This window comes from Pan troglodytes, chromosome 6 (genome assembly GCF_028858775.2).
Source record: "Pan troglodytes isolate AG18354 chromosome 6, NHGRI_mPanTro3-v2.0_pri, whole genome shotgun sequence".
NCBI classification, from domain to species: domain Eukaryota; kingdom Metazoa; phylum Chordata; class Mammalia; order Primates; family Hominidae; genus Pan; species Pan troglodytes.
The window spans coordinates 159,077,840-159,100,918 of NC_072404.2; the positions used below are offsets into that span (position 1 = coordinate 159,077,840).

The 23,079-nt window shown below is 40.2% G+C and overlaps 2 protein-coding genes across 11 annotated transcripts in view; one reads left to right on the forward strand and one right to left on the reverse strand.

Annotated features, from left to right (window-relative positions):
* Positions 1–23,079, reverse strand: part of TCAF1 (TRPM8 channel associated factor 1) — a 52,501-nt gene that overhangs the window by 9,851 nt on the left and 19,571 nt on the right. For 7 of the 10 annotated variants that reach the window (XM_003318862.6, XM_009454427.4, XM_009454430.4 and 4 more), the window contains exons 2-4: positions 16,116–16,749; positions 1,466–2,460; positions 1,080–1,177 (exon numbers count right to left, since the gene is read on the reverse strand). In XM_003318862.6, the coding sequence (XP_003318910.1) occupies positions 1,080–1,177; positions 1,466–2,460; positions 16,116–16,735 (1,713 nt within the window). In that variant the 5' untranslated portion in view covers positions 16,736–16,749. Of the gene's footprint in view, positions 1–1,079; positions 1,178–1,465; positions 2,461–16,115; positions 16,750–22,046; positions 22,224–22,899; positions 22,991–23,079 lie in introns of those variants that run through there. The other 3 variants (XM_063815706.1, XM_063815707.1, XM_009454428.5) reach the window with 2 other exon arrangements.
* LOC134810588 (large ribosomal subunit protein eL21) lies at positions 9,484–12,318 on the forward strand. Its single transcript, XM_063815710.1, has one exon. The coding sequence runs from the start codon at positions 11,807–11,809 to the stop codon at positions 12,287–12,289; it is 483 nt and encodes a 160-aa protein (XP_063671780.1). The 5' UTR covers positions 9,484–11,806; the 3' UTR covers positions 12,290–12,318.

Sequence of the window (23,079 nt, forward strand, 5' to 3'; positions counted from 1 at the left end):
ATGGGGCACGAGTGGGTGGAAGAAGAGAGCCCAGCAAGGGACTCAGGATGGGTCATTCAGCCATGAACCCAAGCGAGCCCAGCCTTCCCACCACAGATGAACCATGTGTGATACCCCAAGAAACTGTAGCATTCCTTGGGGCATATGGACTGAAGTATATATAAATATTTTCCCAAAGCATTCAAACAGCTCCATAATGGGTCATGTTAGATAGACATTAATGTGAGAAGTGCCAGGTGTAACCTGTAAGGCCAATTCTGAGGAGGGCTGACTCCCACGCCCAGTCTCCTGGTGTTGCTAACAAATAGAACACTTGATCGCCTATCTCATGGTGGTGATTCTGGCATTTGGAATGGGGCAGAGGGAACCCTGCCTTTTGCTGATCAGAGAGAGGGCCCAGTGGGAGGCGTGTGATCTGCCTAAGATAGTGGAGGGTTTCTCCAAGCCCTCTTCCTGGGCAGGTACTTGGTAGAGTCCTAGGATTCTTTTCCCTGGGTTTATGCTAATCAAGTTCCAGGATAGGTACAGGCACAGAATAGATGCTAACCATCACAGTGACCCCCAAGGGGGATAGGGAAGGACAGCAAACTAACTTTGCAAATGGGTTCTATGTGAAAGTAACAGAGGGAAGGTGAACTGGGCAATTGAGGAATGGTCTTGGATGTCATGGGGAAGAAGCTGAAGTCAGAAAGACCTTGTGCTACCATGGGAATGGATACGGAGATGAACAGTGAACTCAGATTTACTGAATGCCTACTCTGTGCTAGGTTACCTTCCATTTGATACCTCTTATTCCCTACTCTAGGATGTAAGTCAAAAGCACAAAACTTAAGAGCCAGAAATTAGTTAGGTTTGAGTCCTGGGCACTTATTTGTATTAGCTCTATACATTTCAATCGATCAATCAATCAATCAATCAATCAGCTTTTCTGCACCTTAGTTACTTCATCCTTAAAACAAGGGTAAAATCACCTGCTCTGTATTACCAACAGGGCTTTGTGAGAATCAAATAAGATACTGACTGTGCTAGGAAGAGCCTTTGGCTTCCATGTTACATGGTGAGGTGGGGCATGGCCTTACCTTCAGGTCGGCAGAGGCAGCAGCTTCAGGCAGTGAGACTTCTATAATTTGCCTTCCAGGTATGTAGAGCCCAGTACTCATCCAGCAATATCTGGTGCCTGCCAAAAGCAGGAGGGGTAGGCAGACTTTATCCCTCCTCCATGATGCCACCTCCACCCAGCATCACCAGAGACCCTTCGTAAGCACGTATCTTCCCCTACATGCTGCCTTGACTCAACTCTTCCAAACAGTACTTAAAATCCCAACCCTTATCTTCTTCAAAGTTCATGGTAAAAAATGGAGACCACCCTCTGGACATGATCGGGTCCCTGAAATGGACTGCTGATGTCAGCCTGTCCCCATTCCCCCATTCCCATAATACTGAGCTTCCAACCCTTGTTCCTTACCTGGATTGGTGCAGTTGACCTCGACGGTGATAGGAGATTCTGAGGGGCGCAGATAGGGGCTGCTGTACATATCTTCAATTTCTGGGACTAACAGAGAGAGGTCGCTTCCAGAGTGGGCCAGCCCTGTGGCCAGGGAAAGCATAGCACCTCTGCAGCAGTCATTGATAACAGGGTTCTCTCGGGTTGCTACTGGAAGCCGATATCGACTTAGCAGCTTCCTCAGGAGTCGATGCACAGACATGTAGGCAGGGATCTCTTCTGCGGGAATCTGCAGGAAAGCTGCACCATCTGGTCCCAGCTTTGCCAACCAGCCCTTTTCCACATTTCCTCTCTTCCTGCCCATTATAACCTGGAACTCGGCCAAGGTGGAGCGGAAGTGATAGGTCCTTATCCCTGCTTTAGGAGTACGAAAGGGCCCTGGATTGAGGCTTTGGCTTGTAATGCTGATGCCAAAGGGGTTGAGGAGGAGGTTTCCTGGGAATCGAGCCAAAGGGGACACTCCGGGGTTCTTGAAGGCCCACCACCAGGCTTGGGCTCCAACAAATAGCCCGCCACCCTCTGCTACAAACTCCTGCAGTTCCTTGACCCCCACTTCACTCACGGGTTCAAAGCAGTAGACACTTGCATCACTGGTCAGATTGGGCTCGATGCTGGTGTCTATGCCCCCCACTGCGAGGAGGCCACTCAGGGTTCTCAGCTCTGTCTGCACCACAATCTTGCCTCTGCGGCCCCCATCCAGCCAGCGGACAGCATTGAGCAGAAAGGGGCCCAGTTTACCAACAGTGAATAATACCTTATGGCCAGTCACAACCACCCGGCCCCGGCCATAGCGGGCAGCCGCTATAACACAGCCATGGTAGGAATCTAACCCTAGAGGAAAGGCTAAAGCCCCATGCACTAGCAGCTGGGATGGGAAACAATCCGAGTTGCTGATGTCCAGCTCTGAAATCCCATGCAGAAGCTCTTCTCTGTCCTCGGAGAGGTCATCTTCACAACTGCAAAAGACACATGCATTCTTTATTAGAGGTACAGTTCTATATAAAGCTGTTAGAACAGTGGATGGCATACAGTGAGCGCTATAGATGTGTTAGCTTTGCTAATATTGTTATTTTTAGTTCTTAGGGGAAAGTTGGGAGAACAAAATGGACAGCTCTGACCTCACTGGGTATGGAGACTTGTTGGAGGGGTGGCAGAGGGACTCAGCATTAATTCTGCTCTGCTCATTCTTAGAGCACAAATTCTCCAATGGAAATTGCAAAGGGAGCCCTGCTGTGTTTATCCAGTACCATGTCTTAAATACTCCAGATTTAAGTTCATGGTTATTTCAACCCTCTAAACAATACATATAAAAAAATGGGAAATCATGTTTTTTTTCCTTATAAGGAGTCTTATTTATAAATTGCAGGAAATTGCAGCTAATTTCCTACAAATAAAGTCTATGGAAGGACAAGTCAGTAGTGCTAGTGAAGAATCATTATTATCTCAAAAGGTGGGGTAGGGGAACTGACTGGCCTCAACTCTAGTGAGACCCTCTGGTTACCTGAGCCCAAGAGGACTTTACTGTCTGCATCTAGAACTCCACTTTTTCACTGCCTGCCCAACAGGAGTGATGCACATCCATGCTGTAAGGTTTTGCTCAGCACCATCTGTTTACTGTCTGCGGGTAATCCAGCCCTAGAAGCCCTCAAGATGCCCATAAATCCAAAATGAGATGGAACACTGGATAAGGTGGAGTTAAGGGATAGAGTGGCCTCTCTGAGCTTGAGATTCCAGAGTTGGTTCTGTCACTTTTGTTAGGTAAAGTATAGTAGGATGCAGCTACTATAGTATAGTAGGATGCAGCTGTAAGATAACACCAAAAAATGGGGGTCAGGTAGACAACAAATTTGCAGTGTTTGTGCTGTACTCTCTATGGCTGGCAGAGCTCTACTGATGGGAAAGCTATGGTCCTCTTAGCAAGTATAAACCTTTACTAAAGATAAAGCTACCACCATACTAATTGGTGGATGACTCTCTAACTCGGTAAAGAACTATCATTAACATCATTCAACTATCTCTTCTTGCTCTGATTCGAGGCTTACCAAACAACTCTGTGATTGTAATACTGCTTTCCATGATCACCTGCCTAATGAGAGAAAGAAGTCACTGGCTAGGCCAACCAGAATATTCTAGATTTGTAACATTTATTTATTTTATTCAAGCAACATTTTGGATAGTCTGTATTTAATTTGGTGACTCTAAAAATTTTTTAAAATTCATTTTCAATTGTAGTCCTTTAAACATGTATACAAAATTTAATGAAAAATGTGTTTTAGTTCTTATAATTAGAGTTCTGTTTATAATTTTTTTCTCTTTTATTTTTGATTTTTTAATTTAATGGAGAAGGGGGGGTCTCACTATGTTGCTCAGGTTGGTCTTGAACTCCTGGGCTCAAGCAATCCTCCTGCCTCGGCCTCCCAAAGTGCTGGGATTATAGGCCATGGCACCTGGCCTTGTTTACGAAGTTCATGCAGTTATTTTTTTTTAGAGTAAAATCAGTGAAGAGGTGGGCTACTGTGCTCTAAGTGAATACATCAGCTTCAGGATTTCTACACGAGCCTACTGATGAGAGAAATTAAACCTACAAAGCTGAGATTCAGACACTGAGTTATTAGAACTTCATCTGAACAATGAGACTACATGAGGTCTTGCTCAGTGCTTAGCCAGGGGGCACCCTCGGAGGCATCTGTCTATTAGTTCCAACAGCCACGACTTATATACAGTAGGGGCTAAGTAATTCTTTCATGTGTTGAAAAAATGAGTTGGATTTTACTTCTCTTCCTTACCCTCTTCTGAAGTGAAACAAAAGTTACTTAAAAAAATAAATCCTGGTGAAACCCTGTCTCTACAAAAATACAAAAATTAGCGGGGCATGATGGCGGGTGCCTATAATCCCAGCTATTCAGGAGGCTGAGGCAGGAGAATTGCTTGAACCTGGGAGGCAGAGGTTGCAGTGAGCTGAGATCATGCCAATGCACTCCAGCCTGGGCGACAGAGTGAAACTCAGTAAATCCATAATAGCATTGGATTTTGAGAAGGGTGCCATCAGCAAACTGAGATAGTGGGGACATTTATAAAAAATATAAATCAAATGGTATCTGATTGATTGGAAAGCCATGAGAACAGAAGAATCTAACTGCGTACATGTGAAAGAGAAGATCAGGGGAACAAAGGACCAAAGATTATCATTTGTCCCAAGAAAATGCTCTGCAGTAACCAATAATGATCAACCTAGGATTTAAATGTAATTTAAAATTTAAATAGACAAGAACCACCAAATATCTGACGAAAATTAACAGCATGAAAGAGAAGCACCCAACTAAACTCCCAAGGGAACAACAGCAACAAATGGAGAAGAACGTTCTAAGTAGGTATTGCATATCATCGGAAAGTTCTAAGAAGATATATTACCTCTCTCTTGAAAAAATGGGACAGGCTACTCTAAAAGATTATTGATTAGGCTGGGCATGGTGGCTCATGCCTGTAATCCCAGCACTTTGGGAGGCCAAGGTGGGTGGATCACGAGGTCAGGAGATCGAGACCATCCTGGCTGACACTGTGAAACCCCATCTACTAAAAATACAAAAAATTAGCCAGGCGTGGTGGTGGGCGCCTGTAGTCCCAGCTACTCGGGAGGCTGAGGCAGCAGAATGGCATGAACCTGGGAGGTGGAGCTGGCAGTGAGCTGAGACTGCACCACTGCACTCCAGCCTGGGCGACAGAGCGAGACTCTGTCTCAAACCAAAACAAAAACAAAAAAAGTCAAATAAATTGGAAAAGAGAATAAAACAATGGTGGTTACTAGGGATGAGGAGGGGAGGAAACAGGGAGAAGTACATCAAAGGGCGCAAATTTTCACTTAGGTAGAATGAATAAGCCTAGATAACTATGGATGGCATGAAGACTATCTTTAATAATGTATACTGAAATTTTGCTAAGAGAGTAGGATGCTTTTACCACACACATACTGAAGAGAAGTAACTAGGGAAGGTGATGGATATGTAAATTTGTTTGACTATAGTAACCATTTTGCTCTGTATATCAAAACTTATTGTAAACTTATATATATACAGTAAAATAAATTAAAAATGGTAAGTGGGTTGATTTAAATATAAAAAAGAAAATAGCAAGTTTCAAAAATTTATGCATAGTATGCTATGTTTAATTTGTGAAATATCTGGAACAATATGTATCTATGCACATATACTTACATCAAAAACAGAGAAAAAATAATCAAGAAACGAATGAAACTGGGTACCTACAGGGGTTAGTGGGAACAGATTACAAGTAGTAGGGAAGAGAATGAGACTTCTTTAATTGCAACCCATTTAAATGGTGTTGAAATTTCAAACATGACCATTTTAAACAATCATTCTTCACTGATGTGATAACATTCACAAAGTACATCTTGATGAGTTTTTGCTAACTTTATACATCTGAGTAACCACCACCACCACCACTACCACCACCACAGTGAAAATATACAACATTTTTATCACCCTCAAAAGCTACCTTTTGCCCCAGCATGATCAATCCAGGTCCCACACACAACCGCAGGCAACTACTGATGTGCTTTCTATCCATAAACATTTGTCTTTTCTAAAGCTTCATATAATGTAATCATAAAGTATGTACTCCTTTGAGTTTGGCTTCTTTCACTCAGAATAACTTTGTGAGAACCATCCATACTGTGGCATCTATCCGTAATGCATCGTCTTCTACAGCTGTGTATTATGCCATTCTGGGGATAGGCTACACTTTGTTTATCCTGTCATCTGTTGATGGACATTTGGGTAGTCTTTGGTTTGGGCTTGCTGCCCTAAACATTAATGTACAAGTTTTTGTGTGGACATGTTTTCCTTTCTCTTGGATAAAGGGTGATGAAATGGCAAAATTGTATGTTAATTGTCAGTTAACTTTATAAGAAATTGCCAAACCGTCTTCCAAAGTGGTTGTGTCATTTTATATTCCCACTGGCAATGTATAAAACCACATTCTTGTCAGCAATTCATATAGCGAGTCTTTAATTTTAGCCATTTTTTATGGGGCCATAGGGCATTTCATTGTGATTTTAGTTTTTTGCATTTCTCTGATGACTAATGATAGTGAGAATCATTTGGGCTTTTTGGCCTTTTATATTTTATCTTTTGTGAAGTGTGTTAAACTATTTTGGCTTAAAAAAAAAAAACTTGCAGGGTGTGGTATCTCATGCCTATAATCCCAGCACTTTGGGAGGCCAAGGCAGGACTGCTTGAGCCCAGGAGTCTGAGAACAGCCTGGGCAACATGGCAAGACTCTATCTCTACAAAAAAATTTTAAAATGGCCAGGTGTGGTGGCGTGCACCTGTAGTCCTGGCTACTCAGGAGGCTGAGGAGGAAGGATTGCTTGAGTACCATGTTCGTGCCACTGTACTTCAGCCTGAGACAGAAAGGGAGACCCTGTCTCAAAAAACAAAACAAAAACAAAGAAACATAGGTGGTCTTATTATTGGAATATAAGAGTTCTCCATGTATTCTGAATGCAAGTCCATTGTCAGATATAAGTATTGCAAATATTTTTTTTTCCAGTCTATGGCTTGCCTTTTTGTTTCCTTAATACTGTCTATTGAACTGCAGAGCTATTTACTTTTTAAAAATAAAGCTCAATTTATTAATCTTTTCCTTTTATGGTTCATGTACTTTTTGTGTCCTATGTAGGCAAAAATTGCAAAGGTCAAGGTCACAGATATTTTCTCCTATGCTTTCATTTAGAAGTTTTTAAAATTTAGCTTTTGCATTTAGGTCTAGATCTATTTTTAAATATTTGCTTTTATGGAGTAGGGTGAGGGTCACAATTCACCTTTTTTCCATAAGGGTATCCAGTTGTTCCAGAATCATATGTTGGAAAGACTGTAATTTCCTCATAGAATTACCTGAGCAACTCTGTCCAAAAACAATTTACCATAAATTTGTGGGTCTATCTCTAAACTATCTGGTCTGTTTCATTGATCTGCATGTCTATCTTTATGCCAATATCAAAGGGTTTTGACTACTTCATTTCTGTAAAAAGTCTTAAAACTAGCCTATGTTAGTTCCATTTCATTTGTATATTTTTAGAATCAGTTTGAACTATGGACTGCATTAAATCTGTAGGTTAATGGGGAAACTGACATCTTAAAATATCAAGTGTTCTGATCCATCAACATGGTATATTTCTCCATTTATTTAGGTTTTATTTAATTTCTCTCAGAGATGTTTTGTAGTTTTCACCATACAGGTCTCATGACATATTTTGTTAAATTTAACACTTACTACTTTATAATTTGGGTTCTATTTTAAATGTTGTATTTTAAAATTGTAATTACCAATTGTTGGTTGCTAATATATTAAAAAAGTAATTGGTTTTTGTAAATTGAATTTTGTATCTTACAACCTTGTTAAAATTAATTATTATAGCTTTACTGTAGATATTTTAGGATTTTTTTTTACACAGATGATCATGCTTTTTGCAAATACTTCTAAAAATAAAATAATTCCATTCTAGGAAATGCTCTAACTTTATGTTTAAATGGATCTTGTCATTTAAAAATCTTCTAAATGTGTAAAATACTTTTTTCTTTTAAATTTGTTTTCCGACACCAAGATTCAAACATTTCCTGTCTTTTGGCTCAGTGTTCTAGAAAAACAAAACACATATATAAGTTTTGTTTTTTTTTAAATTTCCAATCTCTATGCCTTATTTTCCTTGCCTTATTACACTGGGTAGGACCTGTAGCACAATGTTGAATAGAAGAGGTGAGAGCAGGTATTATTCCTTGTCTTGTTCTCGGTCTTAGGGGAAAATGTTCAGTATTCACCTTTAAGAATATTTTTAACTATATATTTTTCATAGACATTTTTATCAGGTTGAAGCAGTTCCCTTTTATTTCTCATTTGCTGAAATTTTATCATAATTTGGTATGATTTGGTATTGAATTTGGTCAATATTTTGTATGTGTATTATTGAATTATATGGTTTTTCTTTTTCCTTTTTTTGGTTTTTTTTTTTTTTTTTTTTTTTGAGACAGTCTCACTCTGTTGCCCAGGCTGAGTACAGAGGCACGGTCTCAGCTCACTGCAACCTCTGCCTCCCAGGTTCAAATGATTCTCATGCCTCAGCCTCCCCAGTAGCTGGGACTACAGGCGCACAACACCATGCCCAGCTAACTTTTGTATTTTAATAGAGATAACATTTCACCATGGTGGTCAGGCTGGTCTCAAATCAAACTCCTGATCTCAAATGATCCACTCACCTTGGCCTCCCAAAGTGCTGGGATCACAGGCATGAGCCACCATGCCCGGCCTTGAATTACATGGTTTTTCTCATTCATTCTATTAATATGGTGAGTTAATCTGATTACTGAATGTTAAACCAGTCATTCATCCTAGGATAGCCTTACTTGGTCATAAAGTATTCTTCTTTTTATATATTTCTGTATTCTATTAATATTTTATTAATAATTTTTCATCTATATTCATGAAGGATATTGTTTTGTAGTTTTCATACAATGTCCTTTTCTGGTTTCAGTATTAGAGAAATGCTGTTTTAATAAATCAAGTTGGAAAATCTTCCTTTTCTATTTTTAAAAAGAGTTTATGTAGGATTTGTATTATTTGTTCCTTGAATGTTTGATAAAATTCATCAATGAAGCTGTCTGGGCCTGGAATTTTCTTTGTGTTGTTGATTTTAAATATAATTTCTATTTTAAAATGTAAGAAAATTGAAAACTTGCAATATAGTAAAACATCCATTATACATTTGTCAAAACTAAGAAGTCAACAGTGATCAAACACTACTAACTAAACTCCAGATTTTATATAAATATCATCACTCTTCACACCAATGTCTTTTAGGATCCAATCCAGGATACCACATTGCATTTAGTGTTGGAATGTTTAAAATTACAATTCAATTTATTTAGCATATATTTCATGTTTCTTTTTGTATCAATTTTGGTAATTTTTGTCTGTCAGGAAATTTATCTATCTCATCTAAATTGTGAAATTTATTGGCATAAAGTTGTAATATTCCCTTATTATCCTTTTAATGTCTGTAGGATCTGTACTAATATTCCTTCTTCTATTCCTGAAATCCATAATTTGTGTTATCTCTCCTATTGTCATAGCCTATCTAGAGGTTAATCACTTTTAATGATTTTTTTTCAACTAATCAGCTTTTGGTTTTACTGTTTACTTTTTTTTTTTAAAGTTGTTTCACAGATTTCTGCTCTATTATTTCCTCGTTTCTTCTACAGATTTTGGGTTTAATTCAATTTCCTTTTTTAGATTCTTAATATGGAAACATAGTTCACTGAGTTTCAACTTTTCTTCTTTCCTAATAAAAGTATTTAAAGGCATATCTTTCTTAGCACTGTTTTAATAGAATTGCACAATTTTTGACATGTTATGCTTTCATTTTTATTCAGTTCTAAATATATTCTAATTTCCTTTGTAATTTCTGCTTTGACTTAAGGAGTATTTAGAAACATTTTTAAATTTACAAATATTTAGGAATTTTTCAGATATGTTATTGAATTCTAATTTAATTCCACTGTGATGAGGACATATATGGTATGATTTCAATTCTTTTACTCTTGCTAAGGCTTATTTTATAGCACAGCAAATGGTCTATCTTCATGGTCTATCTTCATGACTATCTCATGTGCACATAAAAGAATGTGTATTCTGCTATTGTAGCCATGCTAACTGTTAGCATTCATAAAATAAAATTAAATAAACAAATATGGAGAAAACCCCACATGGAATAAAAACAGGCCCAAATGTAAAAAGCAATTTGAATACTTTTGAATATAGTACTTGCTGGACTCTATATGCTCAGTGTGGTGTATTCGGAAGGCAAAAATAACTTATCAAGTTTGTTATTGGCAATAGTATGGGTATAGGAATCATGAAACTCGTTTGTGTGTATTATTGGACTGAGCAAATAGGTAAATGTTGAAGCTGTTGAAACCAGGATTCTCACTATGGTAGAAGAAAAATACTAATATGGAATGAGTGAAAGAGAAGAAGAATCCTGTGGTTTTGAAGTAAAATTGGGGGTATCAGTGTGAATGTATGATTAAAAGATATGGCTCTCTCAGAACCCAGAAATGATGACACCATAGCACTGAGCATGCTTTAGATCTTGGTTTCTAAATGCCATTCACCACTAAAAGGAACTAGCATTCCTTGAGGAAATGGCTGAATCCAGGTTTTGAACCAGAAAAGTACAAGGTAAACTTGCAACATCTTTTTATGTCAGAAACTAAGTAAATACTAAAAAAAAACTGATGGGCTCAGGAGACAGCTTAACGAGGCTTTAACTTGCCAAATTTGGGACAACTTAGCCTTCAAAAAATACTGACTATAAATGGATTGTAATGTATTCGATCTTAAAAGAAAAGGATCCATGAGTATAGAGTGATACTAAAACAAACGTTTAAAAAGAAGAACAAACCTAACAGTAAATGTGAAGGTGGGGAAGCAAAGGTCTTACTTACCAAAGGATGTCAATCAGTTCTTGTAGAAATCTACAAGTAAACCAACACTTAGCCTGAGGTAAGTGCTAAGATGTTAGGTTAGTATGGGAGCACAAAAGACTCATCTATATCAGAATGAGAGGAGAGGAGTAAGGGACAGCTTTCTAAAGATGTGATATCTGAGATGAATTTTGAAGAAAGGTTCAGAAGTGGCTTAAGTGGTAGAAGTAGCCACTTTCATAAATATTTACTCAGGCACAGATCACCAATGAAAGCTAAAACCGCTGGGTGAAAGGTTGTTGGCAAACAGGATATTCATACAGATCTCAAATTGTCACACACTAAATTAGTTTTTAAAAAGGGGGAAAGGAATAAAATAAGTAGAAATAAAATATAATAAATAAAATCAGTAAAACAGGAAAATCTGGCAAACTCCAGTTTAATTAAATGACCAATTTTAACATCACCAGTAATTGGACAAACTGACCTCATGCACCTTTAATTTGTGACACTGTGATGAAAACAACATAAATTATTTTCTTGCCAAAAATGTGTGAACTGAGTGTAATCATGAAAAAAGAAAAAACAATTAGACAAAGCCAAACTGAAGGGCATTCCATAAAACAACTGGACTGCATACTTCAAAAATACTAATGTCCTGAAAGATTTAAAAAAAGCTAGGGAACTATTTTGATTAAAGGAGACTAAAGAAATATGATATGGAAACTTGATTAGATCCTATATCTTAAAAAATCTAAAAAAGGGCCTTTCGGCCGGAACCGCCATCTTCCAGTAATTCGCCAAAATGACGAACACAAAGGGAAAGAGGAGAGGCACCCGATATATGTTCTCTAGGCCTTTTAGAAAACATGGAGTTGTTCCTTTGGCCACATATATGCGAATCTATAAGAAAGGTGATATTGTAGACATCAAGGGAATGGGTACTGTTCAAAAAGGAATGCCCCACAAGTGTTACCATGGCAAAACTGGAAGAGTCTACAATGTTACCCAGCATGCTGTTGGCATTGTTGTAAACAAACAAGTTAAGGGCAAGATTCTTGCCAAGAGAATTAATGTGCGTATTGAGCACATTAAGCACTCTAAGAGCCGAGATAGCTTCCTGAAACGTGTGAAGGAAAATGATCAGAAAAAGAAAGAAGCCAAAGAGAAAGGTACCTGGGTTCAACTAAAGCGCCAGCCTGCTCCACCCAGAGAAGCACACTTTGTGAGAACCAATGGGAAGGAGCCTGAGCTGCTGGAACCTATTCCCTATGAATTCATGGCATAATAGGTGTTAAAAAAAAAAAAATAAAGGACCTCTGGGCTACAGAAAAAAAAAAAAAAAATCTAAAAAAGGGATTTTTTTGAACAATTAGAGACGTTTGAACATGGACATTAGATAACAACATTCTATCAATGTTACATGTTTTGAGTGAGATAACTGTATTGTGGTTATATGGGAAAATGTCCTTTTTAGGAGATACAGGCTGAAGTATTCAGGTATGAAGTGTCATATCCATCACCTGCCTCCTTCATTCTTGAGATCTGTAGGTTACTCTCAAATGGCTAGGCCAAATAATCTCTTCGTATGTATACTTATGTAGCATATGTGGCAAAATGTAACCACTGGTGAATCTAGGTAAAGGGTACGGTGATTATTATGTTATTCTGACAACTTTTCCTTAAGTGTGAAAAATTTGAAAGAAAGAGCTGGGAAAAATTAAAGGTAGCTATAATAATGATACAAAAATTGTGTATAACTTCTAAACAGAGAAAGGGGAAAAGAAACTCCATCAATCAAGCTAAAGGCAGCAAAGGAAAATTTAAAAAGAAGCAACGAGACTGTTTAACAAAGAACATCAAATAAGATGATGGAACTCGAAGAAAAACATCAATGTCCTTAATTATATAAAAACATCAATGTCCTTAATTATATAAATTTTTAACCCTCAATTGGGTTAAAAAATCAGATTTGTACTGAGATGTCTCTTTAAAAACAAAAGAAAGAATAAAAAGATCAACAAGTAAAACAAAGTAGGAGTCAGAATTAATATTAGACAAAATAGAGTTTAAGGTGAAAAATACTAAATGCAAGAAATAATATTTTAGATGACAAAAATGTACGAGTCATAAAAAAGTCATGAGTTTTTATAAACCTAAAATATAGCTTTGAAATATATAAAGCAAAAGCCAAATTCAATTCTAAAATCACACTGAGAGTATGAAACAATTGTGATATACATATCTCTATACTTATCCTTTAGATCAATATATAATATAAATATATTATTTATATTTCCATGACTTAACTGATTATATAATCAGTTGATCTAAAGGGTAAGTACAGATATAGGTACATAACAGATGACACTTATGGAATCCTCTTGAAAATGATATGGTTTTTGACATTTTGTTAGGACAGAAAAATAGTGATAATTTTAAAAATGGGATAACAGTATTGTGACTACATTTAAAATTTTGTCTTTATCTTTTGGAGATATACTATTTTATGGGTGAAATGATACACTGTCGGAGATTGGCTTCAAAACAAATGGGAAAGGTTAAGGAGTGGGTGGGGTGTGATTTGATACCATTACCTGGGTGATGAGTACGTGTGCCCATTGTTCTATTTCTGTTACGTGTTTGAAAATTTCCAAAATAAGATGTTTCTAAAAGGAAATTACCAAGTCTTTAAAATGAAGAGGTGTATGTCAAGCTTAGGGGTGGTAGTGAAAAGATAGTCATTGTATTATTATTTATAAGAAAAAATAGAAATAACATTAATGTGCTAATAGGCAAATGGTTAAATGAATTTCAGGACAATCCAACTGAATGCAAGATGCTCTTCAAAAGGATGATGCCCATCTTTTTACAGGGATATGAAAAAAACGCTCAGGATATAGTCAGTGAAAGAGCAAGTTGCAGATCTCTCTCTTTTTCTCTGTCTCTCTTTCTACCAGTCCAGCTCTCCCAACTCTAACCCCAATACATAAATGTAGGAAAAACATCAGACAAGATACCATCCAAACCATTAGCAGTGATCATTTCTTTGGAAGGGGGGAAGAAAAGAATTAGCGAGAGGCAGAGGATGAGGTGGAGGACAAAGATCTTTCACTTTTTACTTTGTATGCTTCTGAATTATTTTACTTTTTTCCCAAGAAGCACATATTTTAAAATTAAAAAGGAAAAATGTTCATTAAAAGGAAAAGAAAACAATTGTGATTTGGCAATCTCTCTTATAAAATAGCATTATTTTGCCACTTGTACTCACTCTCTAAAAAGTTCTATTTTGTGAAAATCAGTTAAAACAATTTTAGTATATATGGCTAAGAATATAGTAAGAAGTACAAAGCAGGAGTTAGGTAAATGCATTCACCCCACCATGCCTGGGCATTGATTCTGACCTAAAACCTATAATTAGGATTCTATATATGCCTAACATATAACCAGCAATAACCAGCAACGACCTCCAAGGATGTGCAAGATCCTTATTATAAATAAACTTACAACCAAGTCTCTTTTGTGTCTAATATCCCTTCACCATTTTTCAAACTGAAGGGGGCATGGATAGCATCAATTTATAAGGCTGGTCAATTCAGGTTTCGTGAGGGTATTTTCAAACCAAATTTATGGGAGCATTTGGGCATTTAGAGTATGACCATTTGCACGGCGTTCTTTTCTATGCATCTCTGATGACTTTGTGAACATACAGAGATCACTGTAGACTGAAAAATGGAATAATAGCTACAAGGGACAGTAGGAGCTTCTATGCCACCACTTTCCTTTAGAGAGAAAAAGAGAATTGAAAGGACATGCTAGTGCCACACTGTGCCATTACTGGTTATAGATCCCAGGTTTCCAGGTTTTATGAACAATGATAGCATAACCCTCTTCCTACAACAGTTACTTGGTTTTTGACTTTTGTTTCCAAGTCTTGTAATTGGAGATGTTCCTGTGCCCCTAATTCTCAGATCTTTGCAAATCATGTTCTTGAAATAAGAAATAATGCCTGGGATATATAATATGTTCAATAAACCCTGGCTAAATAAATGGATGAATGAACAGAGAGTTTGAACTCCTTTGCAGAAGCCCAATATTTGGGCTAAAATGATACGAGTCATCTTTTTTGCCCAAAAACTTAGTAGACTAACTATTCTGGTTGATCTTCCTAAAACTTCCCTAAAAGTCCCATGCCAAGGAGAAGTCATAGCTCATTCCCCATACCTTCGTAGTACCCTTGGTGTGTCATCCTCACCCAATCCTACCTTGCTCCATTCCCATCAGTCAGAAATATCAGTGTTGTTTGCTCTGAGAATGCTGAGAATTTTAATATACAATATAGAGAGTGGCCTAATGTACTTTTTCTGCTCCCGGGACTAATCCAGCTTCTAATCCCTCTCATTCATTCATGCAGTCATGCATGCAAGAGATGTTTACTGAGCACTTACTGACCTGCTATCTGTTAGGCACTATATGTGGTGCTGGAGTGCAGTGAAAGCAAAGCAGGCAGGGCAGTACACTCCAAAAACTTTCAGTGCAGGCTGTCCTGCACCCATCACCTGACTCCTTCATTACTGATCATCAACTTTTTGACCCTCCTAAATCCTAGATTTAGCATACATAACTTGAACCATCTTTTCTGATATCTTACCTTCTGAAGGCTTCTACTTCCTATTGCATCCTAAGCTCATCTGGATGGACATTTCAAAACCTTCCCCACACCTCTCTAGGCTTTGGCTCATGGGGTACTTCATGCCTGTTTTCCTTTTCTTCACATTCCTGTTGAAAGCAACCTCTCCTATAAACCATCTGGATTAACTATGCCAACTGTTGGGGCCAACAGCACAGTTTTGATTAAGCAAGACACTGGGACCATAGCCACCATTAAGTTCCAATTATCAAAGAGCTAAATGGTCTGGTTTGGGAAGACAGGGGCAGTGAGGACCTTGCCCCTCCTATGTCTCAGGGCATTTAAAAAATCTAGTTGATATGTAGTGATTCCATATCTGAGTGCCTGGGAGCACGCTTCTGTTAGCCTTGGAGCAACCTGAAGATAAGAACCGGGTCTGCTTTTCAACCCTGGAGCCAACTCCCCAGTGGGGTAACATACTCACCTAACCAACACTGGGATCTTGGGCATCTTCTTGGAGACTTTAAAGAAACTCGTGTCCCCTTTGTTGTCAGTAAAGTAAATGCCAGCCACACTGGTCACGAGGTTCCCAGGGAACGTGAACAGAACCCTTTCATCCTCACCCTGGTTGGCCCAATCCCAGGCTTGTCCTCCTATGAGCAAGCCGCCACCACATTTCATGAACTTGACCAGCTTTTCTGTCATGGTTTCATTGTAGGCATCAATACAGTAAACCCCCAGGGAGTCTTTCACTTCTGGCTCAACCTTTGCATCCACTCCAGAGCCCTCGAGGATTTTGGCCAAAGGTGCCAGGGATGGGTGTACACCAATGGGAGCCCCAGGGGAAGAGCAAAGCCACCCCACTGCATTCAGGAGAAAGGGCGTGAGCTGGGCTTCTACCAAGTAGTCCTCATGGGACATGACCACCAGGCGGCCACGGCCATAGGAGGAGGCAGCAATGAGGACCTGGCCCATGTCATTCACCATCACAGGAAATGAAGCTTCTCCAATAAGAAGCAGTTCACATGGAACGGCATCTTCGGGTACATCCCAGCTTGTCACACCATTCATAAGGGCCTCGAAGGCAGCAGAGGGAGTCGCCATGGCTCTATTGGTTTCTGCAGAGAAGAAAGCAAAGGCTCAGCTTAGCGAAGAATGGATAAACAAAGAAACAAATAGAGCAGTTCACTCTTCCAGTAGCTGGGCTATTCTTCCCACTATGCAGATGAGGCTGACACTGGGAAATGATTTAAGCACTCGGTGTTAGTGTCTGAAGTCCAGGAGACCCCACTGGGCCCTCTCCTCTTAAACTCTGCGGTCAAACTTAGAGAGCTTGATACTTTTCCATCACAGAAGGAAACAAACAGAAGGAAAGAATGAGCAAGGAATTGTGTCCCCCAAAGAGATATTTTGAAGTCCTAACCCGTAGGACTTATTTGGAAAGAGGTCTTCACAGATGTAATCAAGCTAAGATGAGGTCATATGTGATTCAAATGGGTCATAGTCCAATGACTGATGTCCTTGTAAGAGGACATTTGGAAACACAGGGGAGAATGCTATCAGAAAATGGGGGCAGAGATTGGAGCGATGAGTCTACAAGCCAAGGAAGACCACGAATTGCTGGCAAACACCAGGAGCTAAGAGAGAGGCCTGGAACAGATTCTGCCTCAGAATCGCCACACTGCTGACACCTGGACTTCAAACTTCTAAGCCTTCAGAACTGTGAGATGATGTCTTCCTGTTATTTTAAGCCACCCCATTTGTGGTCATTTGCTACAGCAGCTACTGGGAATTCATACAGTGGTGCGGCATGTTGTGCTCCCAGCCCATTCCATCCCTCTTGGCTCCCACACTAATCAGATTAATCCCAGCTTGGAGAACTCAGAACTTCCATCTGAAATGCCTGGGCTTTCAGAAAAGGTTCTTTGGTCAAAGTCACAGGCTAGGTAAGAGGAAAGTGGAAGTCCTCTGTGGTTTAAATGCAAGTCTCATATAACCAGGAGCAGAAGGTAACAAGATATGCAATTACTGCAGCATCCTAATTGCACCTGGGATGCAGCTGACAAAAGTGTGGAGGTGCATTCACAAATATCCTCTGCTTCTTCACAATGAGATCCCCACTAACGATGCTCTATAGTCTGACCTCTGCTATAAGCACTGTACTGAAACACTTCCTCCAAGGACAGATGTGTTTTCATGGTCAGGTCATGCAGGTTGTCTCATCCTCAGTGACCACTCAGCAGCACAGGACATCACTGCTCTTCAGTCCATGAGGCTGAACCACCTCTGTCAGTGCGGCCCGAGGTAACCTCTTTATATCGAACCTCTAGAACCACTTACTTTCTGTCCTTTTCTGACCTCCTCTTGGAATATGCAGACAGCCCTTACAATTTAATCACTGGCCCTTACTACTTGTCTATCTCCCTTGTCAGATAGTATGCTCACTCTCAACATAATATGCAACCTGATTATAAACTTGGGCTCTGGAGTTATGGCAGTCTGAGTTTGAATTTCAGCTCTGTTGCTTAACAATTGTGAGACTCGGACAACACATCTCAGATTTAGTTTCATTATTAATTAAATAGGAATAATAATATCTGCCATATAAGCTTGTCCTGAGGATTAAGGGAAATAACATAGGTTAAATGCCTTTTCATAAGTATTATTTATATGCATAAACATATATGTTTATAATTATTTGGTTAAGAATAAACCATTTAATTTAAGCATGTGAATAATAGAGAATTCTTGCAGTGGAAAAACAATTTAACCTAACATAGATTTTACAAGCACAATTGAGCATGTATTGATTCTGATTTAATAGTTTTCATATTTTGGTACCATACTAATACTAACATTAACACTAATGCTAATTACTATTACATTCATTTCTCATATATCTCTGTGTACCCTTGAGAAAGCCCTTCACACAGGCTGTGGGCCTTCCACAAGCCAGGATAAAATAGCCCCAGTCTTGAGGTAATAAGTTCAAGACCATACTGGCCATTTATAGCCAGTCTCTAAACTAAAAAAGTCTTAAATTTATTAATTTCCCTCTAAGTGAGCTCTTTTAAGGCAAATTACATAAGCTCAACATTTCTAGTAGTTAAACAGAAGCATTAATGACCTACTTACCTCAGGGGACTATTGAGAAGATACTGATATGAACATTTGGTAAGTAAGAAGCTTGTCTCTTCCCTGCTCCTCCTGATGCCCACAAATAATCAGGATAGCAAAGTGCACAGTGTCACAGTATGTCTCTTCTCCCTGCTGCTGCCATATCCAGCTGGTCACAAGTCCTATTAATGTCCTTGTTCATGGTTTCCAATCACACTGCCATTAACCTAGTTTAAGTCCTTAGTAATTCATGCCTGGACTCAACCGACCCAATTTCTAAGTTACCAAGACCTCTTCCCATCTTTACTTTTCTAAAACCACTCTAATCATGTTATTTAATCTCAAAGCTCCACCTTGGTCTCTGGGGACCATCTACTGCCTCCTGGTGTGGACTGCCTGCAGAGCTGGCTGCTCCCTGGCTTTTCCTGCCTTTTCTCCTGCTGCCTTTCTCCCTGCAGCATCCTGTCTGCCAGGCGCCCTTGGACATGCCCTGTTTTCATTTTAGATTATCTTCCTATTCTCTTTCCATTCTGTTCCCTCTCCCAAATCTTTCTATCTACGGAAATCCTGTCCTTCTAAGAGAAGATATGGCACAGAAAAGAAAATATAAATGGCCACTTCTGTGGGAAAAATGCTCAATCTCACTAGCAGTCAAGTAATGGAAAATATATCGTGTGTTGCTCATAATATTGTTAAAAAAGATGATACTCCTTTCTAGGAGAAAGTGGAGGAGGAGAAGAAGGGGAAGGAGATGAAGATGAAGAAGACAAAGGTGGCTAGTAAAGTTTAATATTTGAAAGGCTAATAATGTTTAATACTTAAAAGACCATCACAATCGGCAGGAATGACGGAGAATGTCTGCACTCTTTTTCAAAAACAATTTTATGGTGCCTACTTGGCTTCAAAGGTGTGCCTATCTTTAGACCCAACCACCCTTCTTCTAATAACCGTTCTTACAGAAATAAGAAGGGCAGTATCAAAGATATACGTACAGGATGCTTACTGCCACACAAAATTACAAAGGGAGATAAATGAAAACCTAGAAGTACAGATAGATAGACTAATGACAAAGAATGTTTCCTAGAACCATTTTTGATTCTTGTGGGTGCAGGATCTCTAACCCAAACCCACACCTATCCAACTTCCACATAGCCCCCAGATACCCCATTGTACCCAGCATAAGACCCTGTAGCACTGTCCCCAGCCATCTACCCACACACACCCACTAAAGAGTTGCCCATCAGAACCCTTCTCCCTCAGCCTCTGCTGCCTCTAATGCTGGCACGAGTACAACCAGAACAGGGACCTCACATATCTGTCTCACTAGTTGTTTTCTGAGCTAGTTCAAGGATGAGTTGAATATATTTTACATCCACCTAGAAGAATGTCCTAGATACATTTCAAGTGAAAATTTCAAGTCACTATGATATGCAGAACATGAAGTCATTTTTGTATGGGCAAAGATAATAGTAGTAGTTGTAATTAGTAGTAGTAGTAATTATTAGTAGTAGTAGTAACAACACAATGCTTACCGGGTTCCTGGCATTATTACACGTGATTTCTGTAACTTATTTAATGCTGATAATAAACCTATGAGATACTTACTATCACTATCCCCAATTTATGGATGGGCAAAACAAAAACTCCAAAATCATAATGCCCAGAGAATTAGTTATTTGCTCAAAATCACACAGGTGCTAAGTGGTGGTGGATCTAGGATTCAAATCCAGGAAACCCAGTGCTGGAGTCCATACTCTTAAGCACCAGGAATACATAAGTACCTGTTACATACCAGGCTTTTATATGCATTGAAAATCTATGGAGGCCACATTTCAACATCATCACATTGATTACATTAGGAAGGAAAGAGGTGAACCATTTTCTCTGTCTTTGTACAAATCTGCATCCTTTGAATTGTTGTATGTATTGCTACTACAATGAGAAACACCACCGAGTTAATACAAATTCAGTTAAGCACGTAAACACACATTAAAAGATTAGGTACAGTTTTTACATGATGAGGTAGACTGATCAACTGATCCTGGCTCACTGGACCTAAAAGGTCTTCCTCCATCTCTGATCAGGTTGTGCATCTGCCCATCTATAAATTTGATTTCCTCCTCTATGGGGGTCCCTTGAACTCTGCAGCTGGTTGTGTCCCCACTTTAACCAGCTATCAGTGACTCCATCACTTGACTTTTGAACCAAATGCTCCCTCTTTATGCCCGAATCCATGTTTGTCCTCCAAGCTTGGTGAGCTCAAATGAATAAAACCTGGGGGAAATGTCCTTTCATTTCTCTCCCTAACCCCTCCCATGCTTCCTGCTTTCTTTCTCCTGGGCCCACCTCTGGCCCCTTTTAGCTTGCTGGAACCTAAGCCACCTCCAAAGCAGAAAGTATTGAAGGCACAACCTGTAACTCAGGGAGAGAGCAGAGCTTCCACTCCCACCACAGAGCAGCGCCATGGCTCATAAACCTGGGTTTCCCTTTGAAAGATGCGTGGAAGGGCAGGTGGATGGAGGGCCATGCTGGATGCTGCACCACCCATATCCCGTATGGTAGTGTGATTTCAAATCCTGAAACTAGAGTAAGTGTCTGAGGCCAGAGTATACATTTTATTCTTTGGATGAATAGACATTCCATGTCTGGATGATTAAATGACAGATGAGGGTATAAGGGTAAACCCAGGATCATTTTTTCAGCAACTAGCTAGCCTGACCTCGAAAACTGGTTTATATTACACACATTCAATTCCATAGGTCTTCTCTCCTTCATGCTGTTTTTTTTTTCTCATGAACCTTCTGTTTCTTTTTCTTTCTATATCTAGTGTCTTTTCCAAGACATCGGGCTAGTTCAACCCCTTTTTTGAATTCTGTCCTAGACATTCCCAGCTCAGTCTCATTTTTCACTTAAGATTAATTCATACACCTGTAAGAATATGGAATACATGTGGAGGGATATAGATGGTAATAATAAAACAATCTGAAAAATTAAACAAACTCCCATATACCTACCATTCAGCTTAAAAAATAGACCTTTACCACCATCTTTGAAGCCCCTCCTGTGATCCTCCCCATTCAGCCCCTCCACCATCCCCATAGGAGTAAGCAGGGTTGGAGTCTTTGCTTCTTCTAGTCCTCTATTTCTACCTTACCGAACTGCCTTCTTAATTCTCAAGTTCCCCGGAGGCTCTGTCTTTCTCTTACTCCTATTCTCTCACTTCTCTCCTAGGTCACTCAAGAGGATGACATAATTGAGGAGCACAAGCCCAGGAGTGAGAAGACCTGGGTATTATTACCTTTTTAAATGTGCGTGCTGCCTACCCCCCAGCTGTTGATCTGCGTGCCTCAGGGAGTATTCTATCAAATGCACAGTGTGTGAGAAGGGATGTTCTAAACTCCCAGAGGCTGTCAGCACTCAGCTTGGAGTCTGGCGGGGCTCCACTCTCTTCTTTCCTCCCAGGCCCAAAGTCAGTCTGCAAAGAGCACAACGGTGACGTCTGAGGAGGGAGGGGGCTGGGGAGTGGGGGGCAGCCGGCAAGGAGGAGGGGAGCTCCTCCATGCGCGTAAACACACACACACACACACACACACACACGAACGCTCACTCAAGTCTCCAGGGGCCAGTGCCAGTGGGAGATAGAGCTCAGTCCCAAAGCCAGTGTTCACAAAGATCAAAGGGCAGTAGGACAGTAGGCCACAAGTAATGCTCTGTCACCAGCTACCCGCGACCCTGCCACAAGTAATGCTCTGTCACCAGCTACCCGCGACCCTGCTCAAGCCCTGGGCCTTCTCATCCGACAAAGCAGCGGATTAGACGCGGTTCTCTAGGTCAGGCCCTCAGGTAACTCAACCACACAAAGCAAGCACACACAAACATCAGATGTCAGAACCTGGAGAGGAGGAGCAATGCGGCAGGGGGATGCAGTACCCGAGCGCAGAGGAAAATCACCAGCAGAAATACGGACACAAAGGGGATTCTCTGTTCCCGATGATTTCTGATTTCGGCACACCCAGACCCACGGCGCGCCCATCGCGCCCCGCACCCCCGCCCCGGCCTCCCGCCCTGCCCTCCCCTCGCAGCACCCAGGCCGAGTCCACCGTTGCTGGCCCCTTCTCCAGCCCGCCAGGCTTTTGGAGAGGGCCACTCACCAGGTCACCCTGCGATTTCCACGGGGGCAGGTGGGAGCGGGCAGAGCCTGGCGCAGAGAGGAATGCACAGGGAAGAGGCTTCCCTGTACCAGTGACTGGGCGACCGAGCCGGGATTTGGGAGCGGGGAGGAGGCTGGAGCTGGAGGAGAGGAGGGGTTTCCACGGGAGTCCCCTCCTCCC